Source organism: Physella acuta, unplaced genomic scaffold (assembly GCF_028476545.2).
Source record: "Physella acuta isolate Inbredline_101_S28 unplaced genomic scaffold, ASM2847654v3 ptg001890l, whole genome shotgun sequence".
Taxonomy (NCBI): Eukaryota; Metazoa; Mollusca; class Gastropoda; family Physidae; genus Physella; species Physella acuta.
This window is the reverse complement of record NW_026733395.1, coordinates 70,759-92,191: the sequence shown is the minus strand read 5'-3', so window position 1 is coordinate 92,191 and position 21,433 is coordinate 70,759. Positions and strand designations below refer to the sequence as shown.

The window sequence follows — 21,433 nt, the reverse complement described above, 5'->3', positions numbered from 1 at the left end:
TACATTGTGAAGTGTTTGATTCTACTATAAACATCTTTCCCATAACCCATCTATATGGCTATGATTCATGTGTGATGTGTTCTGTTCAAGAGAAAACATATCCTCATAACTTATCCATGTGGCCATGTTTCATGTGTGATGTGTTCTATTCTACAGAACATATATCCCCATAACTTATCCATTGAGCATATTTCATGTTAAAGTTTTCTCTTCCACAGGGAACTTCTCCCCAGAACCCGTCCATGACACAGTCCCAGACGTGAACAGCCCCAACAACGTGGCTGGCAGCAACAGAACCCCCACCAGCACCAACCACATGAGCTACGAGGACAAGGACTACTGCCTGTCTGACCTGACCCCCAACAACAACAACCAGTACTACATGCAGCATCACTTCCTTGATGAGCTCAAGCCTTCCTGTGGCCCGCATAATTCTGGTACAACATTTATATAGGCTCCTTAGTTTTGTCCACATAATTCTGGTACAATTCTAACATTTCTATTGGCTCCTTAGTTTTGTCCGCGTAATTCTGGTACAACTTTAACATTTATATTGGCTCCTTAGTTTTGTCCTCATAATTCTGGTACAATTTTAACTTTTCTATTGGCTCCTCAGTTTTGTCCACATAATTCTGGTACAGTTCTAACATTTATATAGGCTCCTTAGTTTTGTCCGCATAATTCTGGTACAACATTTCCATTGGCTCCTTAGTTTTGTCCACATAATTCTGGTACAACATTTCCATTGGCTCCTTAGTTTTGTCCACATAATTCTGGTACAACATTTCTATTGGCTCCTTAGTTTTGTCCACATAATTCTGGTACAATTTTAACTTTAATATTGGCTCCTCAGTTTTGTCCACATAATTCTGGTACAATTTTAACTTTAATATTGGCTCCTCAGTTTTGTCCACATAATTCTGGTACAATTTTAACTTTAATATTGGCTCCTTGGTTTTGTCCCTATCTACCCACTTCTCATGGGTACCTGACTCACGTTTTGGCAAAGAACAAATCCCACTGTCACTTTTTATGCCAGGGTCGCTGAAACAGATAAACTACTTCATTTCCTGTGAAGCATAAAAGGAAACAATATTTTAGTTAACCTTTAATTTTCAAGTCTAATTTACAAGTATTATTTGAAAGTACATTAGAGTACCAGCACAGACCCTGGACTTAATGCATTTATCAGTTTTGTAGTTTTTATCTTTTTTGTGACTTGCGGTCAGCACCATGCCCAGATACCTTTACTCTACTTGACCACTATATACTAATTCCCTGACATAAATAACTGTTTGTCTTGCTTGTTATTGTAAATTTAAGCTTTGTAAAAGAAATTAACTTTTACAATGTTGAGATTTAAGATATTGTTTCGTTGAGTTGTTTTTTTTTTTGTATTTGTTGGTGTAGGTGACTACATGAGAGATGACTCGAGGGTACCACACTTTGAAAACAGCATCAACCATCACCAGCAGTCACACCCACCCCCACCATTCCCACTCCACATCAAGTCAGAGAGTAGCTGGTCTAATGATTTCAATGGTAGGTCATACACACACTGCACGCTCACATCAACACATACAACACATGCAAGACACACAAAGTACACCACTCAGACAACATATATGTAAAGGACACATACAGTGCACATACAATATACACAGCAAATATACAAGACACATAAACAACACATTCACAATGCACATGCAATACACACAACACAATATACCTAATTTTCTTAAAGCTCATTTCATTGAGTTGATACTAATATGTGTTGGCCTATTTAATAAAACATTCACTTCACCAAATAGCCAATATATATCGTCAAGTAAAATTAAATTAAAAAATTCCAACTTAGCCAATATTCTATTTTAAAAAAATTATTTTATTTTCAAGGTGACCATTGCGATGCCTTGGGCCACGAGTACAGAAATCAGATAGGAATTCACAGCTACAGGACCAACTCCCCTGAAGGCTCTCCATCCAGTGAAACAGGGAAACCCATGATCCAAGCCGCAGTTCTGGCTGGCTATTCAGGTAGGTGTCCAAAGGACAATAGGTTTATACCTGCTTCACCGCTTTTGATGGGCGTAATATCTTTTTGCACCTGCCTGTCAAGACGCCCTCCCCGCTAGCTTTTTATGTCCAGGTATAAAACGTGTGTGTGTTTGTGTTTTTTTTTATGTCTGTTAATTTTTTTTTTGGCACTGTGTGGCAAAGAAAGATTCAGCCATTATGAATGGTTAACATTATACATGGATTTATCCTTGCTAACCTATTTGTGTATGCTTTGGCTGCTAAACTTTTGAAAAGCTTGAATAACAAATGTGTTGCATATCTTTAACCCCAATACCTTGATAGAGTAACACAGCTTTTGATTGTATGCAAGCAGTGCTTTGTTACTATTGATCCAGTCTGCTTTTTTTTTTGAGAGGTCATTACACACATTCTGACCTAAAATCTCTCCAACGCCCACTCACAACTCCCCCACAATTCACCTGACCCACACACTTTTCCATTCCTACACACACACTGTCTCTAAAACATGTGGCCAAATTGTACCCATACATCTGAATGTCCCCTCACATACAATTGGCCCTCACACATACAACTACCCCCCCCCCCCACACACACACATAAAATGTCCCATATTCACTGCCCCCTCTATCACCCACACACTCTTCCACCTCCACACAAATTGCACCTATACATCTGAATGTCCCCTCACATACAATTGGCCCCTCACACATACAAATTTCCCCCCCCCCCACACACACATAAAATGACCCACATTCACTGCCCCCTCTGTCACCCACACACTGACCCTTAAACCCGACACACCCTTGACCTACATATCACACAACCAGTCCGTGTAGAGCAGCCCTGACCCACTAAAGTGACCCCCAACCCTGACCTGTTACAGTCTGCCTTAAGCCACGTGACCCCCGTGTTGTCCATCCCTCATGTACAACGAGACAGCACGCCCTACCCCTGTCTTCCCCTCATCCACCGTAATCCAATCTACATTCTTGTAATATGGAGATTAAAATTACCTGGAAAAGTATAATTTGGGGAGGGGAGGGTGCACGGCAGTCCAGGTCCTTCTGACCTGTCGTCTTTGTACTAGACTGTAGCCATGGTTTTTATATTCTGAGTGTGTCCTTCCAAATCCTTCCATAAAGTACTTTAATATAGGTTAAATGTAGTATACGGTGTCAGCCATTATTTTTATATTCTTAGTGTGTCCTTCCAAATCCTTCCATAAAGTACTTTAATATACGCCATTCTTCAAATGTATTATACGGTGTCAGCCATGATTTTTATATTCTTAGTATGGCCTTCCAAATCCTTCCATAAGGTACTTTAATATACGCCATTCTTCAAATGTATTATACGGTGTCAGCCATGATTTTTATATTCTTAGTATGGCCTTCCAAATCCTTCCATAAGGTACTTTAATATAGGCCATACTTAAATATTGTATATGGTGTCTCGGTATTTTTAACCTAAACTTTTTATGCACTTAGTAAGTCCTTCCAAATCCTTCCATAAAGTACTTTAAAATAGGCCATACTTTAAATGTATTAAATAGTGTCAGACATGATTTTTATATTCTTAGTATGGCTACCCAAATACTTCCATAAGTTACTGTATTATAGGCCATACTTAAATATTGTATATGGTGTCTTGGTATTTTCTAGTATGTTCTCGTAAATCCTCCCATAAGGTACTTTATATAGGCCATACTTTAAATGTATTATACTAATTATACAGTGTCAGACATGATTTTTATATTCTTAGTATGGCTATCCAAATACTTCCATAAGGTACTTTAATAAAGGTCACACTTAAATATTGTATACGGTTTCTTGCTATTTTCTAGTATGTCCTCCCAAATCTTTCCATGAGTCACTTTTATTTTAGGCCTACTAAAATATTTTATAAGATATCCTGGTATATATTTATATTTAGCCCTGAGCAACCTGTATGCTAATTAGATTGTCGACGGTCATACTTTTGTAGTACACCAGTTGATTTAGCGAGGGCAGTGTTCTTTACAAAATAAACACGAATTGTGTAGCACAATATTCTCTCAGGGATTAGGTATGTTGTTAAGTTTTGTCCAGAGTTAGGATCCTCGCAAAATAAAAATATTTTACTCTGGATACGAGCTACACAAGTAGTCCTACTTTTCATACCTTAGTTTTGATCCATCTTCGAATGGGAGCTTGGGGGGGGGGGGGGGGGAGGGTCATAAAAGATAAGATTTTTTTAACAAATCATTTTTAAACTATCAGTTTATACAAACCTACGGCACTCTTCTAATGACCACTAAGGATTAAGATGACCATAACATTGTCTTTGGTAACTTTTAAAGTTGTTACGCACTAAGTCTAGCCCCACAACCTGACGACTTCTAAATATTTTATTTCAAACAATTCCATCCGGCCTTGACCCTTGTGAGCTGTCGGACTTGAAATTTCCGGGGTCATTTTGAAATGAGAACTGTCTCACTGTCTCCTTGAGAGAGGAGGGGGTTGTAAGGTCAGATGTGCGCTATCCAATCGACGGAGTTTAAAAAAAAATGAAACAAACATAATTTTTGTAAGCCGGCTGTGACGTGGTCTCGCCCTCAACATGGAACGGGCTAACCCGGGGCAGACATGTTTATTACGTCATGCCATGTTCGTTTTCTAAAACTGTCACCCACTCTTACGAAACAATCTTTTTTTTTTTTTAAAGAAATATATTTGCTGTAAAATAAATTTCAGGACTGAATCATTTATTTTTTTAAAGTTTTAGGATTTCTGTAACACATAAATAACTGTGCAGCCTTGTTGCACTGAAACTTTATTTTAAAATATGAAGTGTAATTTAACAGGTTGTTTTTTATAAGGGGGTCATTCACAAATAACGTCAAACTGGGTAAAAAATTTGACTTACCGTTCCCCAACCGTCACACTTCGACTCGAACCCAACCGCTATCTGTAAGTGTGAATTTTTTATCCCCCCCCCCCCCCCCCCCCATGCCCCACACACATTAAAACTCTTCTCACTTCTAACCTTGAGTGCAGTTTTAAAAAATATTCATCACAGACCCAGCCCGTATGTATGTGTGACCATTGTTACCCAGTCTTAGCTCAGAATACTGTCCCTAGTGTTAAAAAAAAATTACCTGACACGACAAATAGGTTCTTGCTTCGCACCACCGTGCGCAACTTTTTCGTTGTCGTCCTTTTAAACTGTCGCTAAACCAAAAAAAAAAAAAAAAAATCTTTGGCTCTAATTTTTTTAGGAGTGCAAATATTCATAACAGAGCCCTCCATCACTATCCATCAACCCTGTCTGAGCTGTAAAATACATGTTTATTTTATCCACTTTTAAGAGCTTGTTAATGTGGGGTAAATTGTTATATAATACGTGTAATTAATATATGCGCATATTTAATTACCGGTGTAATGCAAGTTTTTTTTTTTTTTTAAGAGTGCAATTTTTTTTAACTTGGATAATTTTTTTTTTGTAAATTCTAGACCGTCTATGTAAAAATAAACTATCAGACATTCGCTTTTTTATGATGATAATAAGTTTGTGAATCGTTTTCGTGTCCTTGTTTGTTGTCTACAAAAGAATACATAATTTATGGGCTCTTAAACAGTCAATGTGAGGGCTTTGTGAATCATCATAGAGCTGTGACAGCAACCTTGTTCGCCAAGTTTAAATGCTTTGTTTTCCTAGCTATGAGCGAATGCTTAGGATGGTTAAAAGATGATTTGTCAAAAAAAATTATTTCGCATCTTCCTTGATGGCACACTTAAAGGATATGTATTTTTATTTTAAGGAAACTTAGTGTTAAAAAATGTTAAGAGTACAAACTGCTTCTTCATCATTGTTGTCAGGAATGGGGGGTCATACAATATATCTCTCCCACCCCTTCAATCATTGTAGCACTAACGGTACAAAAGTGCACACTGCACTCTATCACTAACCTGTTGAGGAACGAGGAAAAAACTCTGTGGACAATTTATTTTTAATTTTGTGTGCGTTAAAAATGGTTTAACTATGAAGAATATCCCATTAGTAAATTAAATGTGGGGTAGAACATCTAGACGAAAGCCATACAAAAATGCTGAAACTTTGTAGCATGTATTAGCATGGGCATATTATATTGGCAAGTTTCATAGACTTTTGTCAGTGGTATACACGGAAGGATAACTTGGAAGTGCAGATTTAGAACTTGCACACCAATTTCCGCGAAACTTTGTACATACAATCACGCTGGTGAGATCACACGCGTGTGGATATTTTTATCCATTCTGTCACATGATTCTGGCCTGGTGGATATTTTTATCCACGCTGTCACATGACACTTGCTGTATTCCATGACGACAAGAGTTCGAAAGTCGGAAGTCAGATTTTCTGTCCTTTGTACCTTCCGTGTTTCGCTTCAGCACATTTTATTATTGCGTCTTAACTACTCTTTACTTCCCTTATCCCTTATATATAACATGCAGGGTTAGTTGAGGTGCTAGCTATGACGTGTTGGATACGTCACTTTTCACCCTCCTCCCCCCTCCCCATAGCGTTTTTATTTTCTTGTTAGAGAGCATTTATTTCACCAGAGACAAGGAACTTCATTTTTTGAGATGGACGGATAAAAAAAAAATAAAGTGATTTATAGAACTATTTTTGGACTACGTGTCAGTCACTAGCTAAGACTTACGAGAGAAAACTCGTAAACTTCGTTACCCTCGCCAGGTACCGAGACATCCATGTATGACATCTACTCAGGGGAAGGGGGGGGGGGTGACCCAAGTCAACTTGTGTGACTGGGTTGCTGGTTCACGTGATCGTCCTCACGTTAACTTTTAACATCAGATGTTTCTGGTACTTAAATGTCACACTTTTAACATCAAATGTTTCTGGTTCTTAAATGTCACCCAACTAAGACATCAAGCCGACCTATTAATTTTACTGAGCTCAGTTTAATAGGCTCTGGTCGTGTTAAAACTTTACTCTATGGGTAAATAAAACACGGTTAATTGTATCTGATATATTTTTAGGATATTTGCCTTGTCGTTTGTTATTTGTTTTTGTTTTTTTTAATAATGTATTATTAATTTTACTAGTCGGTTTTCACATTTGATTGGCAGAAATATCCCGTTTCAAATCTAATGTAGGCTTCTATATTTATACTTCTTGTTTTCTTTTCCGACAAATTAAATGCCAATTTTCTGATGTCGACTTATCTGGCAAATAAAACAAAAACCTGCAGGCCTACGTAATGATATGAAAGGTCGTATTGTTGGAAGCAAGCATTACAATGCTTTTAATAGGGCCATGAAACTGAACGAATGCTATTAGTGACAACAGTTTTTCTAAGTTTTGTGATAGGTCGTTTCTTTTCGCGCCGACCGGCCTTTCAGCGATAAAATGGAAACGCTTTTAGTTTTAGCGCCACAATACTTGAGATCTGCCCGGTGATTACACACGATAATTTGGCCAGATTTTTATGTTGCCCGCTAGGATCACGGCGGCTAAAAAAGCCACTTGACTTAATTTTATTCAACACACGACTCTTAGGCAATAAAGCCGATAGCTTATTTCATCGGAATTGAGTTGGGTCATAAATACAAGATTAAGCTTGCAGACTTATGTGGATCGTTGTAGTATCTTAAATGTTATGGTCTATTTCGATTTTAAAAGGAATTATTGTTTCCAACTTAAAAATGGCATATATATCATTTACGTTTTTTAGCAGTATTTATAATGGTAAAAACACAACTTTAAATTAACAAATATTTCTAAAATAACATTTTTCAAAGAAAAAAAATGTATGGCTAATTTTTGTTATTAAAAAAATTAAATTAAAAAAAGAACTACTTTTTGATGAACAACAGTTGTCTAATTTTTTAAAGTTTCTCTTTATCCTGCTGACCAATAAATTCCTATATACAACAGGCTAATTCCTTATAGGGAATTTGTTATTGAAGAGTTTTTTCCACTGCCTACCGATTTCTGTCAGTTAAAAAAAAATATTGTGTCAAATTTTCAGAGTTTTCAATTCTTCGTGGTCCAGATGGCAGGGGACTTGGTGAGTTAGCTGCATGAATACCATGCTCTTTTATACCATGCTCATTCGTGGTATAATACCCTAGTACTGTAGCTGCTGATGTGTGGCCATACACTGTAGCATTGTAGTGATTGTTTTAGCATCCATCTTTCACTCTACAGCATGAGGATTGGTTTGTTTAGATTCTGTACTAGCTGTGTTTGTGTTATATTTCAAGGAATGGGCAACATACACTGTAGCTGTTATATTTCAATGAATTGGCAACATACACTTTGCCGCTATGTTTTTAATATATTTCAATGAATAGGCAACATACACTGTAGCTGCTATGTTTCTTTTATATTTCAATGAATGGGCAACATACACTGTAGCTGCTATGTTTCTTATAAAATGTAGAAACTATTTCAATGAATGAGCAACATACACTGTAGCTGCTATGTTTCTGAATGGGCAACATACACTGTAGCTGTTATATTTCAATGAATTGGCAACATACACTTTGCCGCTATGTTTTTAATATATTTCAATGAATAGGCAACATACACTGTAGCTGCTATGTTTCTTTTATATTTCAATGAATGGGCAACATACACTGTAGCTGCTATGTTTCTTGTAAAATGTAGAAACTATTTCAATGAATGAGCAACATACACTGTAGCTGCTATGTTTCTGAATGGGCAACATACACTGTAGCTGCTATGTTTCTGAATGAGCAACATACACTGTAACTGCTATGTTTCTTATAAAATGTAGCAACTGTTTTCTCTCTCCTGCCTACCTACCATGATCCTCCTCTTTTATTTATATCACTGTTTGAAAACATTTAAGTAAATGAAAATCACTCTATATTATAGGTTTATAAATATAATAGCATATCTAAGAATTTAATTCGTATTTATATATCGTAGGCCTATACAGTATCACTGTATATATAATATATAATACACATATGTACATGTATAAAAACAAATGCACACATATTTATATTTAAAACTTTATGTATATTTTATCTACACCTGTTACTGCATGTGTACCAAGAATGATTTCAAATACGATACATAGTTTAAAATGTTATAGGCTAATGATTAGAAGAATTAAAATTGTTTGGAAACAAAAAAAAAGTATTAGCTACTGTCTATGATATCAGCATGAAATAACACAAGTATTGCTCATTAGAAATGATGTGAGAATATTTGTTTACCTACTAGAGCTGGCATATTGTTTACATTTAGATAGATCTTCTGATGAGGAACCAGCTTTCTCCCACGCATCTCTCCATGATGTGGTTCACATATGCATGTTACATAAATACCCTTAAGCTCTAAAGAAATTTTTTTATTAAATACATTTTTTTTAAATGTTCTAAACATTGAAAAATTTCTTTAAAAAAAAAAAGTCCAAAATCATAAGTTTGAGAGCCCCTGACTCCATCATGTACTTGCTTCCACTGCACCTGTATCCAAAGAGAAACAACTCCCGCTTGCTTACACATACACTTCACCAGCTCTGAATATGAGAAACACATTGATTGAGACCGCAGTTATCTGCCCTTCATTTCTCTCCTACAATTAGTGCTAGACTTTTCTCACCAAAGCATTAAATTATAAATTTATATATTTTTTTTATTTCTAATCCAAACATTCAGTTTTAATTAATATAAATCTCCTGCAACTTTTCCACGAAGAAAAGAAAAAAAAATTCCCTTGATAATATTATATTTCAACACTTAGCTTTTCACTCCCCCTTTTTCTCACAGAAATTAAGCCCAGGGAGATAACTCACTTGATTTATAATAATTATTTTTTGACAGGGAGCGGCCCAATCCAGCTTTGGCAGTTTCTCCTGGAGCAGCTGACTGACAAAAACTGCCAGCACTTCATCATCTGGACAGGGGATGGGTGGGAGTTTAAACTTTTGGACCCTGATGAGGTGGCTCGGCGCTGGGGCATCCGCAAGAACAAGCCCAAGATGAACTACGAGAAGCTGAGTCGGGGGCTTAGGTCAGTAGTTGGAGGCTTTGTCAGTCTTCTCTAGATCATTTCAGCCCCAGTTTTATTTTACGTTTTCTTCGATTATTTTTCTTTTTCTTTGTTAGACTATTACTCAAAATACCCTACAGATCTATGAATAAGGTAGATGTAAATGAAAGTTGGTCTGTTTCTTTGATCTTAGTAAATAAAGAGAAAATGTCAAATGCTGTTCCCAACTTTCATTGCTTTCCCCTTACATTGACAACTACGTCATAGATGAAATTAAATCTTGAATTAATTTAATTAACTAAATATTACAATGATATCCGTACATTATATTACTTGTGCTTGTTTCCACTAATTTAATACTACAACGACATTAATATTTGTACTTTGCTTTCTAATACTAGTATGATAACTGACACGTTGAGTTTTTCTGACACATTGAGTTTTTCTGACACATTGAGTTTTTCCGACACATTGAGTTTTTCCGACACATTGAGTTTTTCTTCATCCTTGAGTTTTTCCGACACATTGAGTTTTTCCGACACATTGAGTTTTTCTGCCACCTTGAGTTTTTCTGACACATTGAGTTTTTCTGACACATTGAGTTTTTCCGACACATTGAGTTTTTCCGACACATTGAGTTTTTCCGACACATTGAGTTTTTCCGACACATTGAGTTTTTCCGACACATTGAGTTTTTCCGACACATTGAGTTTTTTTTCCGACACATTGAGTTTTTCCGACACATTGAGTTTTTCTGACACATTGAGTTTTTCCGACACGTTGAGTTTTTCTGACACGTTGAGTTTTTCTGACACATTGAGTTTTTCTGACACGTTGAGTTTTTCTGACACGTTGAGTTTTTCTTACACATTGAGTTTTTCTTCCACCTCCAGGTATTACTATGATAAGAACATCATCCACAAGACCGCAGGCAAAAGGTACGTCTACAGATTTGTCTGCGACCTCCAGAACTTGTTGGGCTACACCCCAGAGGAGCTCTTCGACATGTGCGACATCAAACCACAGAAAGACAAGGACGATGAGTGAAGAATTTGTGATACGTTGCTTCAGTAGTGACTTGGGTGTTCACATCTTTTCAGGCGACAATTTCTTTCTTGAAATTGAATTTGGTTGATAAAATTGTTCAGATGTAACTGGAAAGATATCAGACCATGGTGGTTACGACAATGTGAAAGCAATCAGACTGTTTTATTTGCTTTTGTTTTCTCAATGGATTTGTGACCAAAACATTTACTACACGCATTGGACGCTGCAGAACACACAAGGAAGGGAGATAACTATTAAACTCTTTTGTTGAAAAGAGAAGAAAAAAAAAACATTTTTTTTTTAAAAATGCCAGAATCGGTTTCTGGGATAATCTTTAACAGTCCCATAACATGCAAACAAATGATTAAAATTCTGTTTTTTGTTTTGTGATACAACTGGAGAAGAAAAAATATTTCTATTGTTGTCAGTCCCGCAGCAAATGGCGTCAATTCTTGTCGTTACCCTAATGTTGTTTGTGTTACAATCTTTAACATAATTCAAAGAGAGCTTAGAGAAGAAAATGTTTTAGCACTTGTACACTGTTTTTCCTCAACACTGTTTCAATATCAAGTGCCTCCTTGTTAAATGGCTTTCAGAATAATAATTAACTTAAATTTAAAGTAGGTATATTTGGTTAAACTAGTTAAACGATATTACTTATCTAATTAATATGGTTCAGTACTTAAAAAAGAAATTTCTACATTTAAGCAATGTTTTTTTTTTAAAGAAAATTACCTGTATTTTTTAAAAGAATTGTTGAAACCAGTTTGAAATGATAACATTTAGAACAAACATGTGTTGATTATTAACTTCTGATGTGTTCATTCAGTTTTATAAGATGAGGTGGTTATTAATGTGATCTCATGTTTCAGCAGAGTTTTCTACATGTATATATTGTATTAGGTGAGGAGACAGACCACTTTCAGAGTTTGGTTTTATGTAAATATTAGTATTGGGTGACTTTTTTTTTTGTTGCTTTTTTTAACCCTGTGTTGGCCATGAAGCCGTGTCCACGTGTAAAATAGAATTTTTTTTTCTTTGTGAAAAAATGCATTGAAATATTCATAAAATGTTGTCCAAAATGTGTTGATTGCATTTTTTTACTTTAAAAATCTCTTTAATTCATTTAATATTTCACACAAAGTTAGTTTTTTTTTTACATGGGGACATGTGTTTCATGGTTGTTAAAGAGTTAATATGCATGATCAAAATCTTGTCTATTTCTTGTATTTGGTGTCATCCTGCCATATACATCTTTTAGGTAACACACTGGTTGTTTTTCAATACAAAAATACAACAACCCAGACTTCCTAGGTTTACTGTTTATTACAATATAGGTCCTACACTAATAAGTTAACTTACACTCTATTCTCTTATAAATTGATACTCAAAAATCTGTTTACTATGTAAGTGTTAAAAATAAACATTTCTACTACAATAATTTGTAAAAACAGGCTTTGGCATTTATTAAATTGGAATATTTTTTTCAAATAATTTTGTTAAACTTACGTTTTCACCAAATGTGGTTCATTTTTTAACGTCTATAAAATGCATTTAATAAACGACTCGTATATTTTTCACTCCATAACAGCTCTGTGAGGTATTATCAGCAATAAACTAGTCGCTATGTGCTTTCTCTTTTTACAGTAGTTTTGTTTTTTTGTCACAAATTATTTTGCCCTCCACTCCTCAATATTGTGTTCAGCAGAAATCTTTCTGCACTCTTTAACAATTGGCATTTGCATTTTTTTACTGTAGATCTTTTAGTATGTTCTAAATAGTTTGTTTTACTTAATTAATTTTACTATAAGTAGCTGCCATTTTTTTTACTACTTGCTTTTATTTAAATTAATAATTTAGAATATTGTTAATTTATATATTTTCTGGTAATTAGTTAAAAGTTTTGCCTTTAAAAGTGCCTCGTTATGGCCGCCTTCTCAACATCATTTGACTGCCTTAAATAAATTTACTTTCAATTTTTTTTTATACAAACTGGTTTAAAGTAAATACAAGTAGATTGCCTTATTCTATCAGAGTACAACTTGTTTTTGTTTTGGCGCAAAGCTTAAAATTATATTCAAGTTTGTTAAGTTTAGTTCTGTTATAATCTCTGAAGATTTGTTTCTTTTTAAAATTTGTATAAAAACTGTATATCTAATTGTTTTTAAAGTATTAGAAATTTTGATACATATAATATAATGTTGTTTAACTGTTTATTTTATGAAATGAGTGTAAAGATAATTGTCCAATCACTGAAATAAATGGTAAAGCTTTTATAAACATTTGTTGAGGTTTTTTTATACATTGTTTTAAATAAATAATTTTTTACAATAAAATTTTTAGTTTTCTCTCATATTAAATTTCTTTCTGCTTTAATATGATTTTCTGACATACTATTTTTTTGGAAAACATTTCCGACATAAATTTCAAAATGTTTGGAAAACATCTTGTTTCACATTTCTGTTTTTGAATAAAAATAAAAATTGTAAACACAATCTAATAATAATTTGGTACAAAAGTTTCTTTTTAAAATTATTTTTTTGATTTGTACAAATTTGCCAGTTTTCTATGAGTAATGTTTATTAAAAAAAAAAAAAATTTCATTGGACAATGAATGTGATGATTGTAAATAAATTTTCATTTGATGCTATTTTTCTTGTTACAAAATAAATTCACTTCAACAGTTTGTTGATTATATAATGTGTAAAGTTTGCTAAGATCAAGTTAAGAAAACAAAATTATTAAACTAGCCTATTGTACTTTTATGCAGCAATTAAAGAAAAAATCTTTTCCCTTTTTTCTTTTCAGTGTTTCCACTATCTTTTATTTTTTGCATTTTTACTTATTTAATTTTAATATCCAGCTTATTATTTTTTAGAAACTATTGCCGTATCAGTTTTATAAAATTGAAAAAGATATGTATTTTCTACAGCTTATTGAATGCTTTTAAAAAGCAAGATAAACCCTTTTTATTTTACACAATGAAAACTAACTGTATCTTTAGCATTATTTTAATGCTAAAAATTAGACACATTTTAAGAATCAATTTTATTTTTAAAACTTCCTAAAAAAGTAACTTAAAAAAAACAGGTTTCATATTTTTTTTTTGCTTTGGTGTCTAGTTCATTAGCTCTCATAAACACAAATAAGTGCATTGGCTTATAGCTAAGATCACTAAAAAAAAATCAATATTTACTTTTCTATTCTTTTTAAACTAAAAAATTATTTTTTCTTATTTATTAAACAAAACTTGCTATTTTATTTTATCAAACAAAATCAAAATGCATAGAAAACTATCAGCTGCTGTTATATATTGCTGCAATATTTATATTTTCACCACATTTTAGCATAAAAATTGTAATAACTACAATCAATTCTCTATTATTTTTTTTAATGTAATGTTATAAACACATTACAGGCCACATAATCACTGTTATTTTAGCTTGTTAATCTAGCTCAATCAGTGTATAATGAATTAATTTTTTGGTAAATTGTTGTTGATAGCCTGATGGATGAATGCCTCAGGTGTTGAACACCAGTGAAGCGGAATCTCTTATAGGTTGACCAACCACCCGCGACTGCCAATGTCACTTGCATTTAAAATTTGTAAGCACTACTTTTGCCGTCTATGTGTTCATTTTTTTTATATGATCTGTTTCAAAGTTAAAGTACTTACTTTTTGCATTTATCAAAAGATTTTTAGAGTTAAGTGCAAATAATGTGCGTATTAGGCATTAATGCATTAAGCCACCAGATATGGTTCATCAATTAATTTACATTTTAGTTACAGAGTATATCTTTTTATACATTGTAACAAACTGTACAAAGTATATTTTTTACATCAAGTGGATAATAGATACAAAATTTATTTAAACAATCTCATAATCTTACCTACTCAAGATAATTTCGTATCAAGAAGCGTTCCACATTGATTTTTATAATCAATGTGGAAATTTTACATTTACTATATATGCTTCATGGCTTACAATACCTGTTTTTAGATTGAGAATATTGTTTATTCTAGTATATTATTATAATTATTGAGGCTAATTATATTGATTCTGATGTGAGATGCTTCACGTACAATAAATAAATAAATCAGCAAATTTTCACATCTAGTTTTGTTGTACATTTTTAAAATCAATAGAAGAATAATGAATTAGTGAACCACAATTACTGGAAAAAAAGTATTCATCTTATTTTTTTAAAGTTATTCAAAATTATTTTTGAAGTGAATTCAGCAATTTACAGTCTTTGAGTCATTTTGTTAATTACATATATATTTTGCTTTTCAAAATGTATATGAAATTTTTTACAAAAATATAGCCACTTTAAAAAATATGGGATTGCAAAATAGCTTGTTAAAGATTAATTTATTTTAATTTTAAAGGAAAAATATAATTTGCTCTTAGAAAGAAGTAATACACAATAATCTCATAAACAGCAAGGTAGTTGTATTAAATTATTTATCAATAAAGTCTAAGCAATTTATTTAACTTTTTTTTTGCCCTTTTAATGTCTGCACATTTTTTAAATTTTTAAAATTTGAAATTGTGTGCCCTCTAATAGGATGACGTTTGATGATGTTACATTTTTCAATGTATGATTTTTGTACAGGTTTTTCTGATTACAGTCGAGGATTGATTTAGTTTGTTTTTTAACTTGGTGCCTTGATAATAAAATGATCTTGTACACATTATTGCCAGTTTTCTTGTGTTTTTGTTTTTAATCTCCCTTTGTTTTTTTTATCTCCCCTGAGTAGTAAACCAAGGCTGATCATGTTATGATTGCTTTTGGTGACATCATGACTTCATGTTAAAAATAAGGATTGTCTTTATACTTTATACAAAACTATAAAATAATATTGTACATATTTTATAATTAAGAAATAAAAGAATAAAATAGCCAGTTGATCTGAGACTTTCATTGGATTAAAAGTGAGATTTTAATCTTTTGTTTTAAAAATATTTATCTTTGGGATATGGCCAGACCACTTCCAGCATGAAATTATGACTTAACACCAACATGAAATCTGTTCTATTTAGATTGTAGAGAATAACACAAATGACAAGAAACTTTCATAAATGGATGCCTGCGTTGCCTAAAGAACATCAGTTTATCAACACCGTACTATAAAACAAAACTCTATAAAAAATGTTAATTATAATAAAAAAAACTCATTAAGCAAACAGGACTTGTATGATTAAAGTATCTCTTTAGCTTCTCTCGCTGTGCTAGTCTTAAAGCCTGGTTATGGTGTGGGATATACGTAGGGCGAGATATGCACATAGGAAGGAGTGTTTCTATTACACTTGAATTAAGCTGAGACTTAGGTTTTGGTGATGTAATTTAAATTGCAAAGCGAAGCTGAATGGAAAGGTGTAAAAAAATCGACTGCATATCATTAAGGGAATTCTCCTTGTGACGATCTTTATAAAAGGTAGTCCAGAAGATCTTTACAAAAGGTAGTCCAATAGATCTTTACTAAAGGTAGTCCAGTAGATCTTTACAAAAGGTAGTCCAGAAGATCTTTACAAAAGGTAGTGCAGAAGATCTTTACAAAAGGTACTGCAGAAGATCTTTACAAAAGGTACTGCAGAAGATCTTTACAAAAGGTACTGCAGAAGATCTTTACAAAAGGTACTGCAGAAGATCTTTACAAAAGGTACTGCAGAAGATCTTTACAAAAGGTACTGCAGAAGATCTTTACAAAATGTAGTGCAGAAGATTTTTAAAAACGGCTAGTGCAGAATATCTTTACGAGTCTCTGGTCCAGAAGATTAACGCTGCATACATGCCTTAGTGAATGTGCATAATTTATGCAAATGAGCTCTACTGAAGGCAATAAAACCGATGAAAGATACAAATTGCTCTTGTTGAACTGACAAAAGAAAGAGAAACTTGTAAGTAGGAGCAACAAAAGCGTCAAAACATTATGTTGGACCGACAGAAGCGACACAACTTTTATGAGGAGTGACGGTTGTTTCTATAATGGTTCGGTAATTTGAAATCCCACTTGGCGTTGGGCTTTTTATTTATATGGATCGTGTTTTTAACAGTGGCCGTAAAACCGTTCATTTATCTGGCAAGTGACGGGTTTTTGTTTTTTGTTTTACGGTGCGGCATTAACTTAGTTCCTCGGTTTAAAATAGCAGTAACAAGACGCGCAACCATTAAGCAATTAACCCAGGCGGCGAGGATTAGAGTAGGTTAAAGGAGGTCATCCACGTAGTACTGTCAGTCACTTTTGACCGATTTCCTTCAGTAGCCATGACAGGTTCTGATGTCATTGAGAGTCTCTAGCAGTTCTCTCTCTTTACTTCCTAGTACGTTACGTCATATATAGTTGACTCCCCATCCCCCCACCAAAATCTTTCCATATGTTAGCCGATATGTAGTTTTAAGTAGGTTAATGTGTGTGTGTGTGTGTGTGCATATGTGTGTGTGTGCTTTTGTGGACATGCTTGTCGGATGGATGAAAGTCTCTTAGAGGAGGGCAGGTTGATGAGTGCATGTCACCATTCGTGTAGTAGATGTCACATTTTGTGGGGTAGATGTCACAGATCGACTGATAAATTGTCACATGCCCTCGAGTAGATGTCATTCGTGAAGGGGGGTACATTTTGTGTAGATGTCACATGTCATATATCGAACGGTAAATGTCACATGTCAAATGGTGTGATGACGCAAAGATAGACGTTATTAGAAATAGGTCAATGACACACGAGAGGTGGAGTGGCTTAAGTCAACTAGACGTTGGTCAAGCAGAACCAACAGAACGAACTGACCGTTCACATGAGACGGTCCAGTGGTCAATGATAGAGGAGTTGGTTAGTCAGGACGATGTGGTGTTGGAAGCCGGTAGATCAAGGATTGTTTATTAGTTACATATAGGAGGTTATGGTTGAATGGATGGTCAGGTTGTACAAAGTTATAGCGGGCAGTTGAGGTAGTACAAAGTTATAGCGGGCAGTTGAGGTAGTACAAAGTTATAGCGGGCAGTTGAGGTAGTACAAAGTTATAGCGGGCAGTTGAGGTAGTACAAAGTTATAGCGAGCAGTTGAGGTAGTACAAAGTTATAGCGGGCAGTTGAGGTACTAGAAAGTTATAGCGGGCAGTTGAGGTTGTAGAAAGTTATAGTGGGCAGTTGGATAGCGTTAGGAGTACAACATTGTAACTTGAGTAAATAGGGAATTAACTGGAATATTAAATTGGAATTGTTTTGATTTCACTCACGGCATCAGAAGGGGCGATCCCCCCCCCCTAACGCACATGTATACACATTACGGCGACCCATATTAAAGAATACCCTCCAGTCTCTACTGAGCGGCAGACCAAAAAAGACCTGGAGATGTGACCTGGACGAAGACACCAAGAAGATTGGATACACGTGGGGACAGTTGGAGAGACTAGCCCAGGACAGAGACGCTCTTGTCAGCGGCTTATGTCCCAGGAGGGACGACAGGCTAACCTAACCTAACCCTCCCCTCCCACTACCACAAGTGTTGGATATCACATGTAGCTGTAGGGTTTATGCTGGGTTTAACAGTATATTATTTATTTATTCCTTATGCTTACATGATTTTTAATGATTTTATTTTATGGGAAAATGTAACTTGTATTTGTATTTACGCACACACTCCCACACACAAACATACACTCACACACACACACACTCACACACTCACACATCTTTTACAAACTATCTTTCATTTTTTTTTGTTGTAAAAATGATTCCACTACAGCAACTCTTTCAACGGCCTTTGTTTCTGGCGAGTTTGGTGATGTAGGGTAGACAACTCAAGAAAACTTAGAGAAAACGTAATTAACATCATAGACTCCCTTGAGCCGTAAGTCCTCCCAATTTTTAAATTTTTTATTGTAAAAATTTCACTACAGCAACTCTTTCCGAGTATTTGTTTCTGGTGTGTTTGGTGGTGTAAGGTAGACAACTCACGAAAACTTACAGAAAAAGTAATTATCATCATAGCCTCCCTTGAACCTTAAGTCTTCCCAATTTTTTTATTTTATTTTATTAAAAACATACTTTAGAATACTGGCAACTAAACTTTACATAACCTTACGATATTTTTAGCCACTCAATTTTACTCTCCCCCCCCCCAAAAATAAGTCATGAAAATATATAAATCTACTTATAAATGTACATAACTGTTTGATATACTGTTGGTGTTGCACATGTGTAAGCTGGTGAGTCAAAAAATTTTATATATGTTTGATCTGTGTGGCAGTCTACGTTAACTGTGATAGGTTTGATGTGTGAGGCAGTATACGTTAACTGTGATAGGTTTGATGTGTGAGGCAGTATACGTTAACTGTGATAGGTTTGATGTGTGAGGCAGTATACGTTAACTGTGATAGGTTTGATGTGTGAGGCAGTATACGTTAACTGTGATAGGTTTGATGTGTGAGGCAGTATACGTTAACTGTGATAGGTTTGATGTGTGAGGCAGTATACGTTAACTGTGATAGGTTTGATGTGTGAGGCAGTATACGTTAACTGTGATAGGTTTGATGTGTGAGGCAGTATACGTTAACTGTGATAGGTTTGATGTGTGAGGCAGTATACGTTAACTGTGATAGGTTTGATGTGTGAGGCAGTATACGTTAACTGTGATAGGTTTGATGTGTGAGGCAGTATACGTTAACTGTGATAGGTTTGATGTGTGAGGCAGTATACGTTAACTGTGATAGGTTTGATGTGTGAGGCAGTATACGTTAACTGTGATAGGTTTGATGTGTGAGGCAGTATACGTTAACTGTGATAGGTTTGATGTGTGAGGCAGTATACGTTAACTGTGATAGGTTTGATGTGTGAGGCAGTATACGTTAACTGTGATAGGTTTGATGTGTGAGGCAGTATACGTTAACTGTGATAGGTTTGATGTGTGAGGCAGTATACGTTAACTGTGATAGGTTTGATGTGTGAGGCAGTATACGTTAACTGTGATAGGTTTGATGTGTGAGGCAGTATACGTTAACTGTGATAGGTTTGATGTGTGAGGCAGTATACGTTAACTGTGATAGGTTTGATATGTGAGGCAGTATACGTTAACTGTGATAGGTTTGATGTGTGAGGCAGTATACGTTAACTGTGATAGGTTTGATGTGTGAGGCAGTATACGTTAACTGTGATAGGTTTGATGTGTGAGGCAGTATACGTTAACTGTGATAGGTTTGATGTGTGAGGCAGTATACGTTAACTGTGATAGGTTTGATGTGTGAGGCAGTATACGTTAACTGTGATAGGTTTGATGTGTGAGGCAGTATACGTTAACTGTGATAGGTTTGATGTGTGAGGCAGTATACGTTAACTGTGATAGGTTTGATGTGTGAGGCAGTATACGTTAACTGTGATAGGTTTGATGTGTGAGGCAGTATACGTTAACTGTGATAGGTTTGATGTGTGAGGCAGTATACGTTAACTGTGATAGGTTTGATATGTGAGGCAGTATACGTTAACTGTGATAGGTTTGATATGTGAGGCAGTATACGTTAACTGTGATAGGTTTGATGTGTGAGGCAGTATGTATACGTTAACTGTGATAGGTTTGATATGTGTGGCAGTCTACGTTAACTGTGATAGGTTTGATATGTGTGGCAGTCTACGTTAACTGTGATAGGTTTGATATGTGATGCAGTCTGTGTTAACTGCGACGTAACGCACACGTAGGCCACATGTACTTATAAGTTTAGTGCTGTTCACTGGGTCGATTATTAAATATAAATTTACCTACTGGTTAGATTTTAAATTAGAGTGAAACCGGATGGGATGGTTGGAGAGGGGAGGGGACGGGGTGGGGTTATACAGGCATACCTTTTATAATCGAGAAGAACTAAATTATGTGGCGAGGATATTCTAAAAATTTGAAAGATATTAACCAAACGTTTGTTTACCAAATGTTCAAATGTTTATCAAATGCTTAAAGATATTTTTACCAAATGTTCAAAGATATTTTTTACCAAATGTTCAAAGATATGTGTTTACCAAATGTTTAAAGATATTTTTTTACCAAATGTTCAAAGATATTTGATAAGCTAAACTGTTTAAAGTTTGAATGTTTATGATTGAAGAAAAAGAAACAAGAATTAAATCACTAATGACTTGGTTTTAATCACGTCAAATGATATAAAATAATTTATTTATTTATTTATTTTAAATAATGTATAATATTAATTAATATTTTCGAAATATTTAAGAATAAACAGCAGACTATGCGAGCAAAAAGTTTAATCAGTACAAGTCTATAAATAGAAACATTTTTTCTGGTTAATGATTCATGTACATGACCTAGATTTTACACATAAATTTGCGTAG

At 34.5% G+C, this 21,433-nt stretch overlaps 1 protein-coding gene across 5 annotated transcripts in view; it reads left to right on the top strand.

Moving 5' to 3' along the window:
- Positions 1 to 15,796, top strand: part of LOC131931095 (protein c-ets-1-A) — a 111,877-nt gene extending 96,081 nt beyond the window's left edge. For 4 of the 5 annotated variants that reach the window (XM_059287803.1, XM_059287802.1, XM_059287804.1 and 1 more), the window contains 6 exons: positions 219 to 437; positions 1,411 to 1,542; positions 1,897 to 2,037; positions 8,054 to 8,092; positions 9,882 to 10,071; positions 10,944 to 15,796. In XM_059287803.1, coding sequence (XP_059143786.1) covers positions 219 to 437; positions 1,411 to 1,542; positions 1,897 to 2,037; positions 8,054 to 8,092; positions 9,882 to 10,071; positions 10,944 to 11,097 — 875 coding nt within the window. In that variant the 3' untranslated portion in view covers positions 11,098 to 15,796. The remainder of the gene's footprint in view (positions 1 to 218; positions 438 to 1,410; positions 1,543 to 1,896; positions 2,038 to 8,053; positions 8,093 to 9,881; positions 10,072 to 10,943) is intronic. The other variant, XM_059287801.1, reaches the window with a different exon arrangement.
- Positions 15,797 to 21,433: the final 5,637 nt, after the last annotated feature.